A 25035-nucleotide genomic window follows, 5' to 3' on the forward strand; every position below is an offset into this window, starting at 1 on the left:
TTCATTTTCACAACATGCTTGTTTGATTCATAAGAGCAGGATTACTGCTGAAATCAAAGTTACCTTTTTTTTTTAAAAACAATCCTTTTACACAGAAAGATTCATTATCATTTTATTCTATAAAATATCACTTTGCATTGAGAATGTACCTAGATCAGATCAGATAAGAATTACACTGAGGTAAACTGAAGAAAGGAATAGTTCTAGTGGCTTATAATTAAAAAAATGTAGCTGAACCACTAACTGACTTATTATTATTGGGGGTTTTATCGTTCATCACTTGACCTAGTCTCATAATGCTGATGAAAAGGCTTTTTAAGGGTTGTGTTTATCTTTAAATATTTAAATGGGAGATTGAAACAGCTTATAGTGAAACCAATTCAAAATTTTTGACCCATCTAACATACTGTTCTGAAACCAAATTTGGAGACAGCTCTGCTCAATGCATCTCTAGTTTGCCACAGTGAAAGCTACACCATTATGCTGATCAATCAATGTGAACAATGACTGCTCAACTAATAAGTCACTTCAACTACTCTGCAGCCCCGCTGTGACTGATGGGACAATCGAGAGGAAAATCTTAAGAGCAGGAAATCCTGGACTGACAAGCAGATGGACTGACTGAGCCAAGACGTATTGGGGTATTGATAGATGACTGCTGAAATGTAATCTGGCTCACTGCAAGATTGATCTGTGTAGTTGTGTTGGTGGTGGGGTGGCTTCAATAGTCTATCACAGTCTTCCTCCCTCACATTTTCTTCCAATCATTCAAAGCAAACAGGGCCGGGCTTTCTTATTTGAAGAAGAGGAAAAGCCCGTAACTCAAGGACAAGTCACTGGCGCTAACTGTGCTAACCGCTAACCTCCAAAGGATCTGCAATCAGTTACATTTCAAGTTTAACGTTGGTAAAATCCGTCACTCAAACAGCAACTGTCTAATCATACAGAATTGCAAATGTACCTGGCTAGACTGTAGAATTTTAGACTCATTGTGGATTTTAGTTAATTAGTTACTTCTGTGGGCAGTAGTTAGTTTGTCTTCAACCAACTGCCTCATAATGAAGGAGGGAAAAACAAATCACGTTATGAAGAGCCCACTTCTGGACTGACATATGCACCATGTGAGTGCTGAATTACCACTAATACCACATGATATTAAATACCACATCCAAGTTTTTGTTAAGGAACCTTTTTTTGGTTTCTAATAGTTTAGTTGTAATAGTTTCCCTGACATCACCACTACACAACTAGACAAAAAACCAACAGGAAGCCTCACTGAAAAAGTGTATTTTCAAGTACCTGTATGTTGTTTTCAGTTTGTTACTTGATTAGTTGTTAAAACCTCTTTTCTGACTGTTGTCATTTTTCCAGTGGACATCTAATAGGAATGAGAACACCTCAAACATTCTGAACTACACAAGAGGAGAACATAAACACAGGTCAAAGAGGTGTATGATTTTAAAAACGCTCTAACCAACATGTGACCAACAAGCTTTACCTTGACCAGTTCCTTTTGGGGCCAGATCTGGATGGGCTCCACTTGCTGGGGTGTCTGGGTCTGAATACCATAGGTATTCAAAAACACTTGCAGTCTACAACCACATAGAGAAAAAACATACAATATTAAATTCATGCCATCTCCATCAGCCCCACCAGTCCCTCCCACAGACCTTTTCTTGAAAAATACATATGAAAAACCCTGATATGCTGAGAGACACAAAAAGCTGGAAATCTAACTGGACAGCAGGATATCTATTCAAATATATGATTAAAAGACTATGACTAAACAAAAAAATGGAACTCGTTTCTCCTTCAAAAGAAGAAAAAAACTATACCCATGATTCACCTTATTATTATCATTTTTCTTATTTTAAGAATAGATGGAGAGATGCTGTAATCTAATCCTGTCCTCACTTCACTTAAACTGTTGGAGGCCATCTAGCACAGTGCCATTCAACTGAAATTCACCACTGTAAGTTTTAAAAAAAACGGTTGGACGGTCATAACTAGCATCATCATTTATATTCCTTGCTCTCTAAGCTGCTGAGATATGCTGACTATAATGGGCCTGCTTCAATTTGTGTGGTCATGGGTAACTGTTGAATGATTTATTAATCATTAATGGGATCTTGTCTGCATGTCTTTTGTTCTCAAAATGAGTAACAAGTAACTACATCCTTGGTCTCAGAAGCCTGCATTACCTCCTTTAGCAGAAGTAACTTGGTGACTACATAAGCGTTTGTCCACCAGCCTCCGACACAAGCTTGTTGGCATTTCTGACCACTTTTTCAAGCAAAGGTTTTGTTACATAGGGTTCGGGGTTTTTCATGGATGTACTGCCTCCTTCAAACCAAAAAATTTCCATCGCCATCCTTCACAGCTGGTATGATGGTTTTCTCCAGAAAGCTGTGTTTAATCGCTGCCAAATGTGTCTACTGTTCACTATGCTTCATTCAGGCCAAAGTAAATTATTCTAAAAGGTCTGGTCTACAGCAAAACTGCTGTTTTGCTCTAATTTTCTTTTTTGGACTGTGAAGCCCTTTTTCCTGGCACATCCACATGCAGGTCAAATTTATGCAATCTCTCTTCTGATTGTTGACACGTGTACTTCCAACAGCTGCAAAAGTAGCCTGCAGATTCCATTTCCAATTCCAATTTGAGGTTCTTAGAGACTTCTTTTAGCATCGGTCTGTCTGATACTGGCCAGCAAATTCTGGCCAAGTAAATGGCCGCTTTTTTTAAATCAATTCCGCTTACAAATGATTTTGTTGACAGTAAAATTATTCATTTAAAAAAAAAAAAAAAACCTTCCTTAAATCCAAAATGCTGCAGCAAGAGTCCTGACAGGGACTAGAAAGAGAGAGCAGATTTCTCCTGTTTTGGCTTCCCTTCATTGGCTTCCTGTTAAATCCAGAATTGAATTCAAAATCCTGCTCCTCACATAAATAATCAGGCCCCATCTTATCTTAATGACCTTGTAGTACCATATCACCCTATTAGAACACTTGTTCCTAGAGTATTTAAAAGTAGAATGGGAGGCAGAGCCTTCAGTTTTCAGGCCCCTCTTCTGTGGGGATTCCCATGATGCATTGAGTTTTTCCTTGCCAGTCACCTTTCTCACTCACTATGTATTAACAGACCTCTCTGCATTGAATCATATCTGTTATTAATCTCTGTCTCTCTTCCACAGCATGTCTTTTATCCTGTCTTCCTTCTCACCCCAACCACTCGCAGCAGATGGCCCCGCCCCTCCCTGAGCCTGGTTCTGCCGGAGGTTTCTTCCTGTTAAAAGGGAGTTTTTCCTTCCCACTGTCGCCAAAGTGCTTGCTCATAGGGGGTCATTTGATTGTTGGGTTTTTCTCTGTATCTATTATTGTACAATCTACTGTACAATATTAAGCGCCTTGAGGCGACTGCTGTTGTGATTTGGCACTATATAGATAAAATTGAATTGAATTGAAATCTGTTGCCAGACTCCAAGCGCATCTTAAAGGTTCAGGGAGGTTGTCAACAAACACAACAGCAGACACTGCAATGTTTGAGTTTTAAATAAGAGAGATTTTACTTGTCATTTGTGGCCAATTTCCACATTTATATATATATATATTTATCAGTCACACACACACACACACACACACACACACACACACACACACACACACACACACACACACACAAACTATTTAAAAGCTGAATATGTTTTACGGCTCTGCAGCTATAAAATCATGTTGAAAATCTGTTGACCTGTAAAACTTTCCCCACAGATTGATGTTTTAAAATCTACAGCCTTGTGAATTTATAGGTGTTAAAGCTGTGGCTGAGTCAAGTGAAATCTAATGAATGGTAATAAATATTATGTCTCTAGATTCATTCTCTTTAAATCAGAACAAATGTAGAATGACTGTTGTAAATATAAAACTAGACGCAAATTATTCATGTATCGAAATGTTACTAATGAGCTTTACTGAGACACAGTATATACAGGAGACAAGTTGAAGATGATGCAGGAGTCCTGATGGGGACTTGCAAGCAGCAGTAATTGGAGCTACAGGTTAACAAGCTTCACAGAGTCACTTGACCCTGTTTAACACACATACCCACACGCCACACATGTATTTAAGTGTGCTTACACAGGCACATGTGTACTCACACAGACACACACACACAGACAATGAGAAGAATGACAGATGAGGCAAAGGTCAGCCTGAGCTCCAGCTTTATGAGCTCACCACAATTACGGCACTGACAGAGTTGACTAGGAGTGAGCAGCGGAAAATAACCTCCCTTTATGGTCTGCAACACATTAAGAGAGACACACACACACATATATATATACACACACAGACACACTCACACACAAAAATTACCTCTGGCTCTCAGCTATCAGGGCCACGTGAATCACAATGTCATTCTCTATGGGGCCCTGTGAAAGAGAAAAACAGAGAGATTTACGTGAAGACTACTTTTGCCTACAGGTTGCTAATGAATAACCAGACACAAACGTGAAAAAAAATGTCCTGTCTGACAAATCCAACTATTTGTTCTTTACTGTTTAAGATATTTTTTAAATTTACTTTCTGGCATTGGTGAGCCTTGCAATTTAACATCAATCAACAAAGAAGAAAACTGGAAAACTGAGAGGAAAGTGGCTATAATCGAAATTTACCTCGGTTGCATAGAAGAAAAACAATAACCTGTGTTATTGCTACTTCTAATCTCAAACAATTCAACTGAAAAAGAAAAAAAATGATACAGGGGTACCTGTCTGAGATGAAAGTGCAATGTAATTATGAAGGTTGAGAGCGATGTAAATGGGGGGAAAAGGGAGTAAAGATTAGAGAAATGTAATGTTATTACACTAATGTTTTCTCTGCTTAAGTACCCATATGGTGAAATGAAATTACATTAAATGGACACAGTAGTGGAACAGAGGCATTCGATTTTCTCACTGCACAAACACCATCAAGTTTTGTCCCATCCCACGTGCGACTGCCTGCTGTAAGACTCACTAATGTACGCAGATGTGAATTAATCCACAGCTGAATCCACAGCACCAGAGTCATACATACTAACATCTGTCAGAAACTATAATCCAAAGTTTGTTTTAGGAAACATTTTTATGTTAAATATCAAACTGAGGGTTTTGGGGGAATATACATAAAAGAAAAACAAAACATATCCTAAAGCACTAATACAAATCAGTTCATCAGCAAAGTTAACAGCATCGTAGTATTCTTCATCTCCATTATATTAATCCTTTTCATAGACAGCATGAAGATACACACTGCCAACCTGACCAGAACACAGAAACGTGTCAGTCATGTTGACATCAACAACAATAATAAAAGAAAAAAAGTGACTGAAGAGACGTACAAATTGTCTTTTGTGGAGAACCTATATACTACAAAAAAAGGCATAAAGGCACAAAAAATGTTGACAGTTTAAATCTGTACTCATTATCTTCCACAGCACAAGAAGAGACTTTTGAAAGGCTTTTGTAACTTTGCTTTGCATTTGCCAGTAATTTTATTTAAATTTATTATGCATTTACAGGTCTTCGTGACAGTATTCTTTCATATCAAAGTTCACCTTTACATGTCTTTTCCAGTACTTTAACACATGACGGGTTTCTATGTATTCATATGTTTGCAAATCAGTTTTTCTCCATTGCTTTATTTTATCCAATAGTTGACTGTATGCATCTTCATCTGTATATAGGCTTCTCTCTCTGTGTATCCTTCAGTGTCTTTCATCTTTTCATTCTTTATTTGCAGAATTCATTTTCACGATTGTAATTTCTATGCGCACAAACCAATTGTAAGTGGAGCTGATCATCTTTATTGTACATCGACTATTCGGGGCCATTTAGGAAGCAGGCAGCATCTTGTGACTCACAGACGAACCGGCCTTTCATCTCGTTCTCATTGTGATGATACTCGCACTAAAACGGTTACACACTAATACACACATGCAGCAGAACATGGCAGCATGAGCACCGTGCCAGTATGTGTTGATGCTCAGAATCATCGTCAGGGAGAGAATGCAGAGCCAGGGAAACCAACACACAAGTAGGCATTCTCACACACACACACACACACACACACACGGCTGGGAGCCATTTTGTTTTGTCGATAAGAGCTGGTTTTAGCCAACCACCTCGTTATCGTCAATCAGAGAGCAGAGGGAGAGATGGGGGCGGCTGAGTAGAAAAAAAAAAAAATACGCCTGAACACAAATCTCTCCAGATTAATAGGGGAGCAATGGGTTCTAAAATGCTGCAATGCAACTCTCTCATTAGCGCTGCTCTCTGAGCTGACAAAGGACTCATTTGGCAAAGGAGACGATGTTGAAATGTATAATGGAGACGCAGCAGATATGTACTCCCGCTCGCTTTCTTTCATAGTCGACACACGACTATGCAACTGCAGCGAGGAAAATGAGATGAGTCTTCAAATGTTTCTTTAAACAACCTTTCAGAGGAACCCTGAAAACATCAATGTAGTGTGACCGGAATGCTTTCAAGGCTGAGGCGAGTGTGGGGAGAAAAAAAAAGACGTGTGGTTTCTCCACAGGGGCTCTAGAAGGTAGTTAACAAACCATACTGGACCGTGGGTATACCCAGTGGTTAGACCTGCACAGATCTAAGAGTCCAAAGTCCTTTACGATACTTCAGGGAATTTGATTTTAGATAAATAAATGGAAAAAGAAGACGGAAGAAAAAGAATGGGCTGCATTTAAACCTATGAGCAAATAAATTCTCAAACTTTAACTACTCAGTACAATAAGAAGTTCAGAGACGATATTTCAGAATGTGTTTACTGAGGCAGATTTGATGAAAACAGGTAGGCTGCCTTAATCCAGCCTCACATTGTTTTTAGACACGCATTTGAATATAATTTTGCTTGATTGGAAAAAAGAACTCTTTCTTGTACCACAGTGCCTCCAATTACACAATTAAACCCACATATTACATACCCACGAATACCACAAGTTCGCTTAGCTTGTCCCAGGTAACTCTACTGGAAACATGAAAGGGGACATGAAACGTGAGCTGCATTGCTTCAACATAAAATAACTGCTGGAACTACTCAGCATGAGTATATAGTACAGTGCACTGTATCCAAGCGGACACTCCTCCGTTGTGCCAGCATTAAGGATTCAGCTGTTAACAGCTTAAGGATTGCATATAATCAATCAAACTGAGGTAAATTTACTCCGACAAAGCAACCAGAAAATAGAATTACCATGCATAAGACAATTTGCCCTACCATGTCCTCCAGTCAGAGATGTTTGGATAACTCAGAAACTTCAAATTTATACTTCCAAAAACTCAGTGTGGCCTATATGCTATAATAAAATAAAGACCAATGACTACAACAAATATTTTCATTTTACAGCAAAAATATTGGAAACTAACTAGTATAGGCTCCAGCACCTCACTACTCCAGATTATGAAGCAGACTGCCCAATAAAATCTCTTCACTTTGTTCATGGTTGCTCTAAGCTGTGGTAAGGTTTTTGGTACTGGTTGCAGTCTTTGGTGCTGATTGTACTGGTTAGTAGAAACACGTTGTTGCGCCCACAATTTGCCTAGGGATCTCTTGGCGATAAAAAAAAAAAAAAAAAAAAAAAAAAAAAAAAGGTAAAATTAGCTGATGTTAGCTGTTGAGTCTAGTAGCAGCTTAAGAGCTGCGCGCTAGTGGCAAATAAATCTAAATAGGAGAGTTAAGTTCAAATGCACTTTGATGAGGCAAATTCAAACAGTGCCCCAAGTAAATAGTTAATATCATTTTATCAACTGGATGCATAAACAAATTGCTAAGAATGCAAGAGCAGTGTAAAGGTAGACTTGTATTAATTCTTAAACACTAAGATATTTTAAAGTTATAAATTGCTGTGACTTTATGAAGACTTATTTACGAAGAGAGCAGCAGAGAGCAGCAGGATCTGCACATGCCCTCTAGTTCACAGCAGTATACGTTTCCCATGCCAAATTTAAGCACTCTTATAATATTGCTGTATTCTTATAAATGCATAACAACACGATGTCAAACATGTTGTGCCAGAGGGAAATCCAGCTCAGCAGGCCAGATCACAGAATACTTAAATACTGTTTACAAGAGGGCAAGTGGGCAGTGGCAGAAAACTCTGAGTTACCACTGGAGAAGTCATGGACTAAGATTTAGGAGTAAATAGAAACGGAAACCAAGAATATATCATCAGCGGAGGCATCTGGATAGCAATGATTAATTAAATCATTTGAATACCGCTGGAGTGCCTCCAAGTTCCTCAACTGAATTGATATGGAAATGTGATTATTTTATTCATGAATTAAGTAGATGAAAGCTAAAACAATGCAGTGAAGTCCTCAATATTTACTCGAGATGCCTTAGAGGTGTAGTGCTTAAAAAAAAAGGCAATTTCGACCATCAGTGATGTCTGTTGTTAGCAAAGAAACTTTACAGCATTCTAGTTGGACAGTAATTACAAACACTGGCCGACCACTTCTAAATATAGAAATGAATGTTCCCATTTGGAGAACTCAGCTCAATTTGGTTGGGCTTAATCGAGTTGCATTTATTGAGGCTTAATAAACAGTCAATCAAAAATCACTAAACTCACAAGAATTACTGTGTAGTGCACACTTTTGCTACACTAGCTAAATGAACCTAGTATTTAGGTTTTCGGGGTGTATTTCCCTCCAACCCCAAAAAACCTCAAGTAAGTAGTGTTTCAAATAATGGTTTCCAAAATGAGATAAACAAGAAGTAATGCATTCATAGTCGAATTTCTCGACCTATTTGAACTGCAGATGCTCGCGCTTCAGAAAAATTGGACTGCTTCTACAGAGGAAGCATACTATTGGGGGGGGGAAAAAAGGTAAAACAAACAGGGAACTGGAATATAAAAGTGCTTAAAAAAAACTCCGGGAGAGGAGGGACACAGTCAGGGAGCTTGTTTGTTTTGTTTCTGTCTAATAATACTGTCTATTTCAAATGTGTGTATAGAATGAATAGAACAACCTCAGGCACTTCGCTGTGACAGAAAGAACACACAGTTTTGTTTACCTGTGTGTGGACTGATAAACACACAATCACTAATGAAAGAGGCGCATTAGTAAATAGAGATGGCACACATCTGTCACACAAGCCAAACAAATTAGAATAAATAACTCCACAAAAGAGTAGACACAGAATCCTAGAAAGACTGAGGAGAGATACATATACTGCATGGGAAGGATTTTCAGAAATACTCTACATAAGCTGCTTGAAAGTGGCTACAGCCTATACTGCTGTTGGATACTTGTCATTATAAAATACAGATGAAAAGTTACAGATTACGATACTGAGGTGGATTCCAGAAAAATGCACAACCTGGCTGTTAAAGACAGCATGAAACCACAATGCACGCAGACAAGGAAGTGGTAAAAGGGAAATAAAGAAGTGCTGAAATGGAACATGCTGTTAAGTGCTATAGTATATCTTCAGCTGCCGGGTGGACTGGCAGTAGTCTGCAGCAGGCCTGGCTGCTGCGTGCTGCCCCTCAGAGATACGGCCTCGCTAAATTTGACAAAGTGAAAAGCCATTTGCCAGAGAGCGCTGCTGTGAGTCCCCGCAGAATAGAAATGAATTTCAGCTCCGCTTCATTTGACTTTTTCCCCAAAATTAAAAGCACTGAGTTGTGACACAAGATGAAAAGTGCATCTCAGATCTTTCACTTTTTACTTTCTTTCCCATCTTCATTCTTTCCCATCTTTTCATTTTTTCTTTGGTACTTTTCAGTCTTTTATTTCATCCTGCTTATATTTCTACTTTATTTCATTTTTTGTATCATTCTACTTCTCCTTACTTCTAGTCTTTTTTTTCTGAATTTCCGTATTTCTCTTCTGCTTCTGTTCTTCCTTCCTTCTGTCTTTACATCCATTTGCCTTTTCTTTGCGTCCTCCATTCAAATCTTTCTTCCTGTCTTTAGTGTTTTTCCTATTTCCACTGATTTTTACCTTGCATAATTCAATCTCGATGTTTTGCTCTCCATCTGTTTTTCCTTTCTTTGGAGCTCTGTTTTTCCCATCCTTCCAGTGTTCCGTATCTTATTCCTTTGGAATAAGATAGGAAAGAAGAAAATAAAATAAAAAGGTCAAGGAGCCTTCCTTGACCTTTCTTTTCTTCCTTCTATTTATTCCATCTTTCTCATATAGCTCCTCCATTTCTGCTGTTTGCCTTCCAATTCCCCATTCTTTCTTTTCCAACTCTGCACTTTTTCCTCCTACCCTTTCTTCCTTCATTCTGATTCATTGTTGTGGCTCAAGAGTTGGCAGTTCGTCTTGTAATCGGAAGGTTGCCGGTTCGAGCCCCGGCTCTGACAGTCTCGGTTGTTGTGTCCTTGGGCAAGACACTTCACCTATTGCCTACTGGTGGTGGTCAGAGGGCCCGGTGGCGCCAGTGTCCGGCAGCCTTGCCTCTGTCAGTGCGCCCCAGGGCAGCTGTGGCTACACTGTAGCTTGCCATCACCAGTGTGTGAATGTGTGGTATAGTGTAAGCGCTTTGGGGTCCTTAGGACCAAGCAAAGCGTTATACAAATACAGACCATTTACCATTTACCATTTCTTCTCTCCTTCATTATTGTAACTTTTTTTTTATCGCTGCTTCTTTCTGTTCCTTGTTTTTTCTGCCACCTCTGTGGATTCTGACATTCTCACTACTGGTTTTCATTCCTCTCAGTCTTGCTGTCACTCAGGTTGTCTCACAAGTCAGAAGTGAATCGGCTACAAACAAACAGCTTTTCACAAATCTCAGAGGTTTCTGTCAACACACTCCTGTCAGTAACACAATCAAAACTCAGCTACTTTCAAACACTGGAAATAACTTGAAGCAGTAGCAGATTTACTTGCACAGCTGCAAATCGGGTTGTCACAAAGCATCACTATTTCTGATTAATGTTGTGTGCTGAACTTCCACTCCTATTCTTCCCTTTAATCTCTCTTCCTACTTAGAGAAGCTTGCTGCCCAATTTGACCAAAAGAGTCAGTTTATTATGACAGGGCTACAGTTTAGTCGCTGGTTGGGCATATTTGAAACCAAAAGATATTAGTTGTGGGCAGGAGATGGACTGAAAAGAGAAAAAAAATGTTCTGGTGATGTAAACCTAGAATTTATAGCTGTTTTCATTTGCCTATAACATACAGTGACTTATAAGGATATTTATTGATTGACACGATGTTTTCCTCGAGCCTCAGTCTATATAACATTTATATAAAACTTTAAGAGTAAAAAAAAAACAACACAAAAAAAAAAAACACCTCTGCTGAACCAAATGATGTGACGCTATTTCAAGGTCAGATCCCTCCCAGTGTGTCGGCTGGCAAAGCGCAGCACGAGGGAGGCAGCCTCAAGCGAGCATCACATCACAAAGGAACAAAACATTCAAAGGCTTCCATAAAGTTAAAAAGCAAGCAATGGAATTTATCCACCACCCCAAAAAAAAGAAAGAAAAACTATCTGAATGGAATATAATCCCTTCTTTTCATGCCCCTACACAGACGAATGACTCCAGGCTCTGTATCGTCCTCGGGAAGTTGGTCTCTGTGCAGCTCTGAGATTCATATTTTGATGAGAGAATTTCAAAGTGTCAGGGGTTTTAGCAGAAATATGTGGGGCGGGGTGGGGGCATAAAAGTAATGCTAAGTCATTTTCAATCCAGCGTCTGGGAAAGAGAAATGTCTCCTGTGTACATTTTTAAAGTTGGATCATTGCAAAAGGTCATCTAGTGGTAATAATAACGATGAGACCATGACAAGAATGTGAGGTGAACACAATAGAAGGAAGAGGAGTTGATGAGGCGAGAGTTTGATTTAGGGAAATGTTTTTCGGTCTGACAATGTGGCGGAAAAAGAAACCAGCAGGCCTGTAGAGAGAAAGACCGACAAAAAGAGAGAGGGAGGAAAACAGATGGAGTGAAGGAGGGTGGAGTCACCTCCACGGAGGAGAACCAAGTGAAGAATTCAATTGCATGCTGCTGGCCACTATAATTGCAAAGGCGCCCTGACTGAGAAAGCGATACATTGTTCCTCAGCTCAGAAATATTATCCTCCGCCGGAGAAATCCTTATGAGTGAAGGAAAAAAAAATCAATTGATATTAAAGGTGAGCCGTGGTGTGAGCTACAGGAGCCTCGGCTTGTCATAGCAGCCCCGTTTGATATCATGCCTGAAGAGCCAGGGAGGCTGGGGAAGATAAGTGGCCTGATTACCACTGCCCTGTACGTGTGCAGAGGAGCATAATGAAATGAGTGCCGCATTGAATAAAGAAATATACATGCAGCCACATATGAAAATCAAACTCCTGTCGGTGACACGTTGTCTCAGAGTTAAGCGCGCAATGTTTGTCTTTCTCCGTTTCGTGTGAATGCAATTCTAGATAATGCCTTAACCTTCCATCCCCTTTGCAAGTCATTAAAAGAAAGCAAAAAACAAAACAAAACGTGAACACAAACTAGCAAATCCTGCCAGCATGCGTTATTCTAAATGAGTTCTAATGCACACACGTAGGCCGACAATGACCCTGGAAACACAAATATGTTCCCAGTCGCTGTGCCAGGCTCCACTCAGATGTCCACACAAAAGACAGACAACAGCGTACACGCATAATTACAAACTTTGGGAACAGATGGGCATTTTGGTTTCTAATGTGTGCTGTTTTTAATCGCTTCCACACACACACACACACACAAGCTCTAAAATGCTTGACAAACAGAATACACTGCTGTGCCTGTCATCAGATGAGCAGAGCATAAATGCAAACAAGATAAATATAAACTAGATCCAATCATTTAGACATATGCGAGAGCCAAGGTGAAGTCAGAGGAATCTGCAATCATTAAAAATCTTAAAGCATGCACAGCTGTTCTTATGCATGCCAGCAAAGGTAAAGTGCCAAGGTCACTACGGGAGCTGCAGTCTGTGTTCTGCGTACCTTCAAATGCGTACACGGGATGCCGCTGTCACAGATGACAAACTGTAAACATCCAGTCACATTCCTAATATCATGTTATACTGGTACAACGTCTGTAGGCATTCATAAAGAATTAATGCTGCTTTTCAAAAATTATGATACCAGTGTCCTCTAGGGAATTGCTTTTAAAGGAAACCCACAGGTTAAGATAAAAAACAGTCTGATGATTTACTGAATATATTTCTACATTATAAAAGAAAAATGTGACAGTGATTTTAAGTAAAACTGAGCTTCTAAAGTTTAAACTTCTTCAGCAGGCGTGTTACTAATGAACTGTTTAGGTGACATTTCTTGGTCTCAAAGGATATTCAATACACTTTTAGGAGTTTATCTGGTAGTGGCAACAGATGCAATGTGGCTGTGTTTTAATTGCTTGCATCTCTTTATCTGTATTTATTAAACAGTGTACCTGTTCTCCTACTATAATCTTGTTTCCCTTTCATTTTCTCTCTACACTTCCTGGGAAAATGCTACTGCCAGGACCACAGCGGTCTCTAACTTCTAGTTTCTATTGCTGGGGAGCAAATAGGGAGCTCCCTGGGTGATCTGTCTCTCCTCCGCCCACATGAGAGGGAAGGCTTTCATCAGTGGGAATTTCCGTCCAAAAGATTACTATGTTTAATCAGTAATTTGTCTTCTTTCCCAACATATAATTACAGACCTCGTGCTGTTCTCTGGTGGCTGAGTCTTGCATGTATCAGTTATGTTAGTTCTGTTTGGTCGTTTCAGACTGACAGACAAGCCAAAAGATAGGGAAGACTTGGCGGTAGTATTTTTGTTCGCTCAGATAACTTCCTAAGCACGTTTTCTGTCTCCTGCCTGTACTTTTGTTCCTCTCTCCAGACGTACGCGTGTTAGCCAAAATACACTTGCCAAGCCGAGATAGCAAACTTTAGGGGGGAAAAAGCCACTACTGAGCCACTTTTCTCACTCACACCTTGCATTTTAGCACACTGCTACTATACATAAAATGAATGTTGTAGTCAACAGCCACATTGGAAAAATAACAAAACATGGTCTATGAATAACTCAGCAGGAACCTTTTGAATGTTCTTTTTCTTATAAATATTCTTACAATGGTGGATGTTCATATTAAAGATGGCAAAAGAGTATTTTATAAGGTAAAATAAGGTAAACGTATATGTAAGTGATTCCTATGAGCCAGACGTTCAGGCTTCAGATTATTCCTTTTTCTACCCGGATCACAGCTCTGACTATAAGCACAGAAGTACCACCCACCTGCTGTTCAACCCTTCTGTTTACAAAAGGCAGCGGATCAGATGTGCCAAATTAGGTCATTGGTTCTCAAACTGTGGGGCATCAGTCCACTGCAGGTGGGCAGTCTTTCATAAACTGCATGATTGGAAAGTAAGTGCCAGGGACCAGTTCCTATACTATCTGATAGACATAGTTTTCTTCAGGTGTAAAGTTTTCCAGAAGAAAACTATGAGTGACCTTAAGTTTTCTTGAAGTCATAGATGAATGGATTGCATCAGCAACCAACAAAACACATTCTCACCAGATGGTGAGTGGCTGGTGCATTCAAATGTTTGATGCACAAATCAGTGCCTGAATTTGCTCATACTTTGTACTAAAGCATTTCATTACTAGTACTACAAATTTCATGGCACTAGTCTACAGATGCTGGAAAATCTGGATTTGTTTTTTCACTTGTATTTAGTTTCTTATCTCGGAATGACAGACTAGCTGCACCAGGTCACTGTGCTGTTTTCTTGTTTTTCTTATAGTCTCTCTGGTGGAAACATTTACCTTTCCTGGCTTTCTCTTTGGAGACAATTGTTTCAGTTTCTTCAGACTTGGATTTTGTCCTGGTTTCTCACCTGATTGTTAACATGCTTCTTTATATTTAGATAGCATGCAAATAGTGTATAAGCTATACATTCTGTGCTAGTCTATTGATTCAGAATGATTCTGACATATGCACAGTGGTAAGAACCAAATAGGCCAGTGGGCATGTTTCATAAATCTGATGGTAAATTTATATAATTTATGCAGGGTAAGAATGTTTTCATACACATATTAACAATTAGTATTTTTTTTTTTTTTAAAAATACTAAAAAAAAATTAGTATTTTTTAGTGCACAAAGCATATGACATTTAAAGAAAAAAAAATGCCAAAAGACTTATTTTAAATGAGAAAAGTTGTGCAAATTGTTTAATCTAAAAAAATGGGCATCTTTTGTTTGCTGTCAGAATTCTTTTGGGTTTAAAGCAGAATTTGAGTACTGGGAAAAGTGCGTCTATTGTAAAGCCTGGGCTTGTACACTGTCAAGAATAACTATGAACAAACAGAGAATAGATGCCAAGATGCCTCTTCTGAGTACATGTTTCTGCAAACACAAATCCCACACTCACCTAACACTCTGAATGCAGCAGCAGCAGGAAGTGTTGATATACCTTAATATACAAGGGATGAGACAGTCTTTTGTTAAATTGAGGGCATGGATGAACTGAGCATCACAGGTTCAAATATTTGATCTCTAGTTGGATCTTTTTCTTCTAGTCCACCCAAGGTTGTTTAGCCTCCCAGTCTGCTTTTTCTTTGGTGTTATTAGCAACCTGTAACATGTAGACACTGTACAACAGAGTTGGCCAACAACACTGACAGTTAGACAAAGAAACGACAGGCCAAACCAATCAGACATTGCTAATGGGGCCCCTGGCACGGAGAACGGCTTGTAACCCAGAAGAAGAAGTAGAGGTGTGTCAAAGGAAGACAGATACACAGAGACACCCACTTTGTGAGAATACATAAAAGCAGCGCACATATTGGCATGAGCATGAGGACGCATCTGAGTACGGGTGATGTGTCAAGTGTTAATGCATGCAAAGTGCATGAGTGTGTGTGAGTGATGTCCATTTCCCTGCAGGTTAAGGTCAGTAGCTATCCCTCCAGGGCTTTTACTGTCACAGACCACTGAGCTCGACATTTCCTGCCCACTACCAGGCCATTTGGCAAACAGCAGGGTTTAGCACACTTTCAGTCTGTGTCTTTGTGTGCGTGAACGTTTCAGGGTGCGAGTGAGGCAAAAGATACAGAAGGAAGTGTTTGCATGTTGGCGTGAAAAATGTGTGATTCTGTTTGTGTGTAATAGTATGAAGTGAAGGATGCACATGTTGGAAAATATTGTGACTGGGTGTGTGTGGATGTGTGTACACTCTTGGGTCAGAAGGATTCTAACACCCATCTGTTTCATGCTGCTTAAGGTGTCACTTTGCTCCTCTGAAAGAGCCAATCTGTAGATTATTGAACAGTGTCCTACTACTGACCTCTGAATCCACTGAATCTAGAGGCACATACCTATTTCAATGATCTCATCAGGCGTCTGTGTTATAATCTTGCAGCACAGCTATTGAAATGAGTATTACAGCTCCACGAGTTGATGCCACTGCCACATATTGTAGCCTTTCTGTCTCAGCAAAGGGACTAATACACATCATGCTTTCAATAAAATGTGTGCTTGAAGGCAGGCATGCATTTAAACACAAAACAGCCACCTGATGCAAACTGACTGATACAAATAAGGCCATTTTTTCCTCTCCACCCTGTGCTGTGCTCCAATGGAAAATACACAGATTCGTGAAGAAGTAATGAGAATGATACTTCAGTTATTCTTTTTGTATTAAATCTGTTATACTAAAAAGAGCTGCTCTGAAATAATTCAGCCTGTAGCCAATTTCTTGCTCAAAAGAAAATTGTGTGCTTCATCTGGAATAAAAAGAACTGCATAGTGACTATGCAATGACAAATAGAGCCACTTATTTTTGTAAACTAGAGGCTCTTGGATTGACATGATCACTACAAAAGAGAATGTTTGCTCTGGTATCTTCTCATCCAAAGTGCAAATAAAAAAGTAAATGGAAGGAATTCTGTTTTACCTCATTAGCATGCAAATGTATGCAACAAGGCATGCAAAAATAATCAGTATTTAATCATCAACTCCATATGGTATATTGGTTATTTATGCCTCAACTATATATTGTTCTTGAGTCATTATAAAGAATTACATTACCCTATAACTTCATTATCCAGTTGGATTTTCCATAACAATATTTTTCTTTTGGATTCAACATATCTGGAGGTGCTTTGAACTTGTTAGCCTTTAAGTATTAAGGAGTTAGCAATTTCTTGAAAATATGGGTTTTCTTATTACTATGCAAATCTATGCAGACTGGCATTACAAAATTTAATGAAATCATCTACTCCATATGGCGCTCCTGTTGTGTTAGTATGATTTTTCTTTTTTACTACTTCTTCTTGGCTATCATGTTGTGATACCAGAATGACTTTATAATGTCCCACAAACCATATACCAAAGTAGTGGGGGGGGGGGGGGGGGGGGGGGTGTCCATCTATTATTCCACCACTTTTATTTTTCATTATCTGCACAAAATCTATTCATAGAAATGCTACGTGCACACTGTGTAGAAAGAAAAATGAATTTAAACAGAGCTGTATTAAATATATTGTCTTAATATTTAAATGGCACTCATTTATTTCTTTGTATTTAAGATGGGTATAGATTCAGATTCCAGTATGGACTCGTTCACTATATTCGGTCACGTTTACAGATTATGTGATAGATATAGCCCTATCTATCATGCGTATACATTTAATGTAAGATCTAAGAGCAGGCGTGTAAATAGTGTGTATATAACATCTAAACATCATCAATGGAAACAATATCTGACCAAAGTGATGCTAAAAAACCCACAAAAAAACAAATGTGGTTGCTTGTGTATTTCTTATTCATCTAAGAGTTGATTACCCAACTCCATCTCACTTTTGGATCCCATCGTTAATGCGTGCATTACTGCCCTATATTTTATGTTCCGACAGCTTTTGTAAAGGAGGGCAAATTCTTATTAGCTTTATAAAATTATTACCAAAAAACTCCAGAAACGACACATTTCAAAAGGTTTTCATTTTGATATAAATCATTTTTTGCAACCTTGGAAAGATTTCAGTCAGCTGGTATTATAAACAAACCTGCCTAAAGTTTTATATCACAGAGGTTAGCTTGAATTTTGGGCCTCCACCAGATGCAGCATATATTGAGCTGAAAGCTGCTACACATTGCATCAAGCTACACTGTGGTTGTTAATTCTCAGCGGGACTTACGCTACAGAGAGAGCAACTTAAGTCTGTCTTGGTGTTGTGTTAATGAAGCTTTATGTTTGGATGCTGGAAGTTATTGATTTACATTTCCCAGATTTTCCAATTAGATTTAACAAGTTGGTTTTCAGCCAACTTCATGCTTAAAATATAGAATGAAATAAGGTAATCTTTCTGTTGCTTTTTACCTCCATACCTCTTTCAGACTCACTCCCTCGCCTCTCTCTGACCCCTCTAACCTTACCCATTCTCTACTTTTCTACCTCCTTTCGTTCTGCCTCTAAGGAGGCATGTTTGTTGCTGTAGTATCCAATTGGAGGCCCCTCTTGACCCACGCCTTATCTCTGATTGATGACTGACAGCCTCCACAGTGTGGACCACAAATGCAATTTTTCCATTAACCTCATTCTCACATAGGGTCAAGCGTGTGTGTGTGTGTGTGTTTGTTTGTGTCAAAAAGTGAATGGATCTATATGCAAAAGAGAAGCCTAACAAAAGCTAAAGGATCCCTGAGTTTTATAACAGAGCTGCTATTTTTGATGGCTACATGCTCTTTTTGCATGTGCTTAAGAAATGTATGTAATTTGCGTGTTTAGTTGAACACACTGCAAATTGAACAAAATTCAAAGCGACAGATGAAACAAGTGATACAGACAGAGTAAGAATAAAAAAGACTAAGAGAATGCCACAGTGGTAAGGATGCCTGAGTAGCTGAGCACATTAGGGACACAACATTAATAGCAAGTGTGTGACACAAGAAACATAAGCAGCTAATTCACTTTCACAGCCATTCATGACTTCTTGGATCCCCAAATTGCTATGCCTGCTGCGTATTATTGCACGTTTGTCAGAGGGATGTCACCCCACGCTCCCCAGGGTGTGCTTGATCTGACTCACCCCCACAGCCCTGGGAGCGCCTTTTCTCTCATGCAAAAAATCAGCACACAGTCGACCGATGAACTTTTGTAAGCTGCTACATATCAAGGGAAGCTGTGCTTATCCACTGACTCCAGCTAAGAAAATAATCTTGGTAATTTATTTGCAACTATTATTAGCGCACCGAGAGGCCAGCAGCACTGTAATAATGCGCTTTTGCTGATTTCTCTCCTCTTGCCACATGGCTTACATACATATTTAAGCTGCGTAGTTTGATTTTACAGCTTCATACGCTATTTAACAAGCTTCTAGTTTATTACAATAGTAAAAGGTTCCTGCACATCAACAATGCATTAAAGCTGCATATAGGAATATCCCAATCACCAACTAAAATCAAAGCTCCACCATCCAAAAGCTTATTGTTTGGAGTGAAATCCACGTTCCACTTCCTGCTCAGGTGCACACATAATGCAGATTTAATGCATCATTCTTTACTTATGCATAATACAGGAATCTATGATATAATATTTCTTAGATTCAGGTTGATGATAAAAAAAAAAACAGATGCTTTGTAGTGCCCACTATTGAAGCAAGATGCAGGAATATAAGTGCAAGTGGCATGTCTGCGCCAACACATCCAAGTTCCTCCAGGGTAGTGGATTCAAGCCAGGGTTTCTGTAGGAACTGGATTAAAAAGCTGTGACAATAAACCTCATAAAGAAAATAAATATGTTCATTTGTATTCAGGGGAAACTGTTAAAATTACATTACAACTATATCTCCCTCTGCACTTAATTCAAAGGAGCTAAATGTAGCTTCTAACATCCTGCTGTTTAGAATAGCTTCTAAATTGAGTCTCTCAAAATTGACTATTCCTGATATTTTGGTGGAAATGACTCAAAAGATGCATTAATTCCTCGTGCAGGTATTTTTATATGATTTTGTACGAGGGAGTGCAACCCAGTTCTTTTGCAAATAATTTTCTTTTCTAAACCTTTACTGAATGTCAGAGCTGATGTCAAAAAGCCCTGCGGTAACTCATATCATAAGCTTATATGTGGAACCAACAGCACAACATTGCAGGCTATTCATGGGTGCAGCATCTCATTCTCCCCAGTGAAATGAATTGATGCAGGGACTTTAAGTGTTAGCGTAACATTTGCAGGAAAGGCACGATGAATAATACACACGTACGCCAACACGCAATCCTGTAAATAACTGCACCCACAGAAAAACACACACATTTCATATAGAGACTGAGATGTCATGCAAAGACATATGTAGAGCCTGTATGTATATATGTATGTATGTATGCATAGAACAGGTATTCTGTTTTTGGACACATTATGAGAACCGAATTGTATACACACAGAAGAGAAAATAGGAGTGCACAAATCAGGCCTTAACTGCATGTGAAAGCTCAGCATGCCCATGTGTCTTTTCTGCCTGCAGACCAAACACAAGACGCTGGTGATGCAGAAGCAACTGGACAGCTGATACATGTATACACACACAACTCTGTCACACACACACACACACACACACACACACACACTACATTTCTTATTCTTTCTTTTCCTCTCCCCTCACTCATATTTTTTTCCTCTTCCCATCTTGGGCCTCTTTACTGACACAACATGATACCTAAGCTTCAAACTGAGTAAACAAAGGTGTGAGTGAGAGAAAGCTGGTAAGTTGGCGGAAAAAAAGAAAAAAGAGATTTTTTAAAAAGGGGGGGGGAAGCAAAACGAACACAACATTATGATCCAGCAAGACTTATTACAAAGCAATAAGAAAGAAAAAGTAAAGGTGAGAGGCAGTGGAGGATAAATGGTAATAGAGGATGAAGTCTACAAATTCTGTGGCCATTTGACCCCAAGAAACTCTAAGCTTAGCACCAGCCGCATGAATAAATAACCCTGGCATTCCTGTCTTACAGGAAAATAAAATCCTCTTCACATAAGCTTTCAGGTGGTACCGCTTGAAAAGATTTCTCATATTTACCGATATGCAGACAGAAGAGCAAAACACCTGCTTCACCTGCAGCACCCCTGTTTGAAATGCTGTCTCCTTTCAAATCTTTATCACAGCTTTGTAAATGGCATTCACAGTGCAAGTACACCTAAAATGTTCAGTGTGTAGCTGCAAAAGTAACCAACTATTTTCTACCAGGCTTGTCACATTAGCTTAAATCTGTGACTGTTTTTTTAATCTAAAAATTCTGCGAATTTCTAAGTCTGAAAACATTTGCCCAAATGTTATGTTCTCAACAAAAGGGTGGGGAGGAGGAAGGGAGGAATACTTATCATAAAGTATCTGACTAAAGAAAAAGTCAAACAAAGCAGACTCACAAATAAAACAGTATTTTAATAAATGGGAAATAGCTAGGCTATGCCAATCAAAGGCCTAAAACAAAAGCACAAAAAGGAAAAACATCTTGAAATGAAAAATTCTAAAAAGAAAAATACAAAAACGCTTCTTGCTTACAAGAGGACAAAGCCACTCACTGGTAGCTCAACACTGGCCCACACTTTGAGCTGGCAAACTTCTCACACCAGTTTTAAGCCAGTGCTGATTACTAAGTGGAAATTGGCTCCACAGGAAACAAGGGCTGGCACACGACTTAGAGAGAGTGCAGGATAACCCACACAGCCTGCTTGGGCTGTAACAGTGATTATATGTCAGTCATGCTTCCTTTCATAAGCCCCAATGGGCCAAGTATAAACATTAATATCATTATTTCATGTTTTAAGCAAAATTAGTTTTAATATTCATCACAAGCACAGCCTTCAAGAGTCCATTATATCCGTCTTTGAAATGTATATATCACAACTTATGGCCACTTTAGACCAGATAAGACGAGGTATTTTTGATGATAACGACAGCAAAACCATAAAAAATATCAGATGAAAAACATTAATGTCCAAGGAGTGATGAAGTACTCTGTGTACCTAGTTGTGTGTTAAATAGCTACTGTTAGGCAGGCACTCAGTAAACTTTGGCCACAGCTTTCGGAAATGTCCATATTCCATCACTTCCATCAGCTGGATCCAAGTCGACACGAGCACACACAGGGAAATGGAAACTATGACACTTGGAGACTATACCCATGCTATAGCCTTTTTAAAAGCTAATTCTTCTTGAAAATTTACATGATCTAAAGAAAGAGTTCCTATTTGACCTTCAGATACAGATGTACAGACAGCAATCATCATTTTATGACGATTGCTGTATGATGACACTGCAATATTGTCTATTATTATATTACCTTTTATAAATTCCTATGTGACTACTCACAGGTGAGGTCATGTATTTCTCACCTATGGAAGCAGTTCTATGATGAAAATTAGCACATTGAATTAAACGGTCACGTTAAGGTAGGAAGCTGTCAGCTATTGAATGACCTTACTGTGCAAAACTCGAACATCTCTTTCAACCATAAAAGGATTTAATGAGTGTGTCATCATTGTCACAAAACACCAGAATTTCCTTCAGGTTTCTCAGAACTAAAGTTGAAGTAAGACCATTCACACATTTATTTGGACTGCGTGAGACTGAAAACATCAAACTCAATACGATAGGCTTTTGTTGATGGGTTTCACACAGAGCCGTGCCTGCTACCATCAGAGGCCAGGTTCACAGCAAGCTTTCACACTGCCTACAAATCAACTTTCAAGAGTATTATTGTTAGAACATTTCTAAGCATTACTCCTACTCCTAACAGGAGTCTAGCACACAAGGCACACTTCTTTAAACACTGAATTCATAAAAGCAGTGCTGCCAGCTAAACATACTCATACTGATTTCCTTTTGAGAACAATCCCTCTGCATCCAAGATGCTGATATGTAGATATCCTATTAACAAATACAAACACACATATTTAAAATCCTCTGTTTGATCCCAGCTAAAAATCAACGGTTGTTCCAAAATGCAAAGATCATAGAGAGCTTAGTAAGTAATCTGCTTTCAGTCGTTCAGCAACGCTCAAGACTTAGATCAATGACTCCGAGTACCTATGCTGTTGCTTGAAGGTGTGTTTGAAAAAGAGTGAAAATAACATACATTTTATACACCTGTGTTGTCACCCACAGTGCTTGAATGCCCTGTGCTGGAACTAATGCCTGAATTCCATTGGGAGAACGCCTTTTGGGCTCCTGATATAATAGCCGGTGAAACTGATTCGACTTGATCCTAATTGCTAAAGCCAATGCTTGCTATCATACCACTGCCTAATTTTTTGGATACCTGCTAAAAGCAGTACCTGAGTTTGGATTGTGGGTTCAGGGCTGAGAAGCCCAGACTTCCCACCTCTTTAACCTGATGAAGTCAACAGAACGACACAACGACACAGCATAAAGCATCATGTCAGTTTTCATAATAAAAGAACACATGTAGACCAAACCCTTATCTTCTGAACTGCACTCAGTTGCTAGCTGGCAAGACAAGTTGTAAACAAAAACTGTAACGGAGTGTAATGGGCGTGGGAGCTTCCTTCTTTAACAATTATTCAGAATTAAGAGAGATGAGTTACGTCTTCACAGAGCTTGCAAATGTCCAAAACTTTCAGTAAGTGTGGCCCTCCTTGAGTTGAAGAATATTTGTGAGCCTCACAAAGTTAAAAATATACGTGTTCGTCTCAGAACCAAATATTTCTCTCTAAAATTTTCTCACTTCACAAATGATTTTCTGCTGGTTTTTTCCTGACATGATCGTTTCCATTTCTGGCTCGCTGTTTGTTTCTCTCTGTCTGTTCTGTCTGCTGATCTTTTTCCAGGCAACCTATTTGATCCCGTCTAGTGTTCATCATACCTCTGAGGATATGTCCTCTCTTGTGTGCCTTGTTCTAGTACTGTCTTATAGACCTAGCTTCAAAAACACAATTCATCATACAGCAACAGAATAGGATGCTGTACAACAAAGAAAATGAAAATCATTCCAGTGTGTATGTATCTCTACCCTTCATCTGTGTGATCCACAGAGCTGCCGGCCATCTCAGATACAGAATTAAACCTCAGACATGATTGCTATTCAGGGAGGTAGTTTGTGGAGAAAATTGACTGGGTTTAATCCTCGTCTGCAAGCCTGGCCTTTGGCAAGGTAAAATAAGATGAGAGTTTCTGCTTGTTTAGATGTTGATGGATGAATAGTAATTAAAACCTTACCACACATGAATAACAAACAGTGGTAAGCAGGACTGAGTAGTGTGAATGGTTTAAGGTTGGATGCGGGAATTGCCTTGCGGGAGTAAGGGTGGGTGTATAGTTGGCATTGAGAGGTTACTGTACATCTTTGAGGCTGACACATGCAACTGCACAATAGGTGAGGTCATAGCTTATGTAATCCTCCTGAAATATGAAACTTAACACCAGCAAGTGAAGATATGTAGATAAGTTATGGTTCTCCCACAATTTCCTGGTTATTTCTAAGATCGCTGATACTGAAACAGTGTGGCTCAGTTTAGATTACTCGTTTTCAGTAACACATGTGACTAGGCAAACTCCAGAGCACGAACAGTATATCTGGATTTTGAAACCATGTCAAAAAAAGACTCTAAACACTGTGCGGTGAAGAACTGTGTTTCTAGCTAGTCTGAGTTACACCCAATAGTTTTGTTCAGTATCATCAATTGTCATTGTTTTGGAAAAAAAAAAATATAAATCCAACCAGATTTGAAAAGTGAATACGTGGGCATGGAACAAGAGTGGCTTTAGTGAGGACCTCGCCTTTTTAAATACCACCTCCACCCACCTACCGCCTTTTTGTTTATGTACCTCTGATGCAGGTGTTTGTTGATCTAAAATGCCAGGAATAACCCTGGAGCAGCTTATATAAAGAATCCAGATATAAGCCTGATAAGAATCATAAAATCGAAATATCTGTTTCAAATTTGAATAAATGTAGACTTTTAAACAAGAGGAGAAGCTGCTAGCAGAGAACACCATCACCACTGGAGACATTCTTATTATTATATATAGTGTATTCCAATCAGCAATCAGCTTTTGATTTTTCATT

The 25035-nt window shown here is 39.1% G+C and overlaps 1 protein-coding gene across 4 annotated transcripts in view; it reads right to left on the bottom strand.

Moving 5' to 3' along the window:
• phkb (phosphorylase kinase, beta) overlaps positions 1 to 25035 on the bottom strand; it is a 98105-nt gene that overhangs the window by 21166 nt on the left and 51904 nt on the right. For all 4 annotated transcript variants that reach the window (XM_040011110.1, XM_040011111.1, XM_040011113.1 and 1 more), the window contains 2 exons: positions 4368 to 4423; positions 1499 to 1592 (listed from right to left, as the gene is read on the bottom strand). In XM_040011110.1, coding sequence (XP_039867044.1) covers positions 1499 to 1592; positions 4368 to 4423 — 150 coding nt within the window. The remainder of the gene's footprint in view (positions 1 to 1498; positions 1593 to 4367; positions 4424 to 25035) is intronic.

This window comes from Simochromis diagramma, unplaced genomic scaffold, assembly GCF_900408965.1.
Source record: "Simochromis diagramma unplaced genomic scaffold, fSimDia1.1 OVJJ01000603.1, whole genome shotgun sequence".
Taxonomy (NCBI): domain Eukaryota; kingdom Metazoa; phylum Chordata; class Actinopteri; order Cichliformes; family Cichlidae; genus Simochromis; species Simochromis diagramma.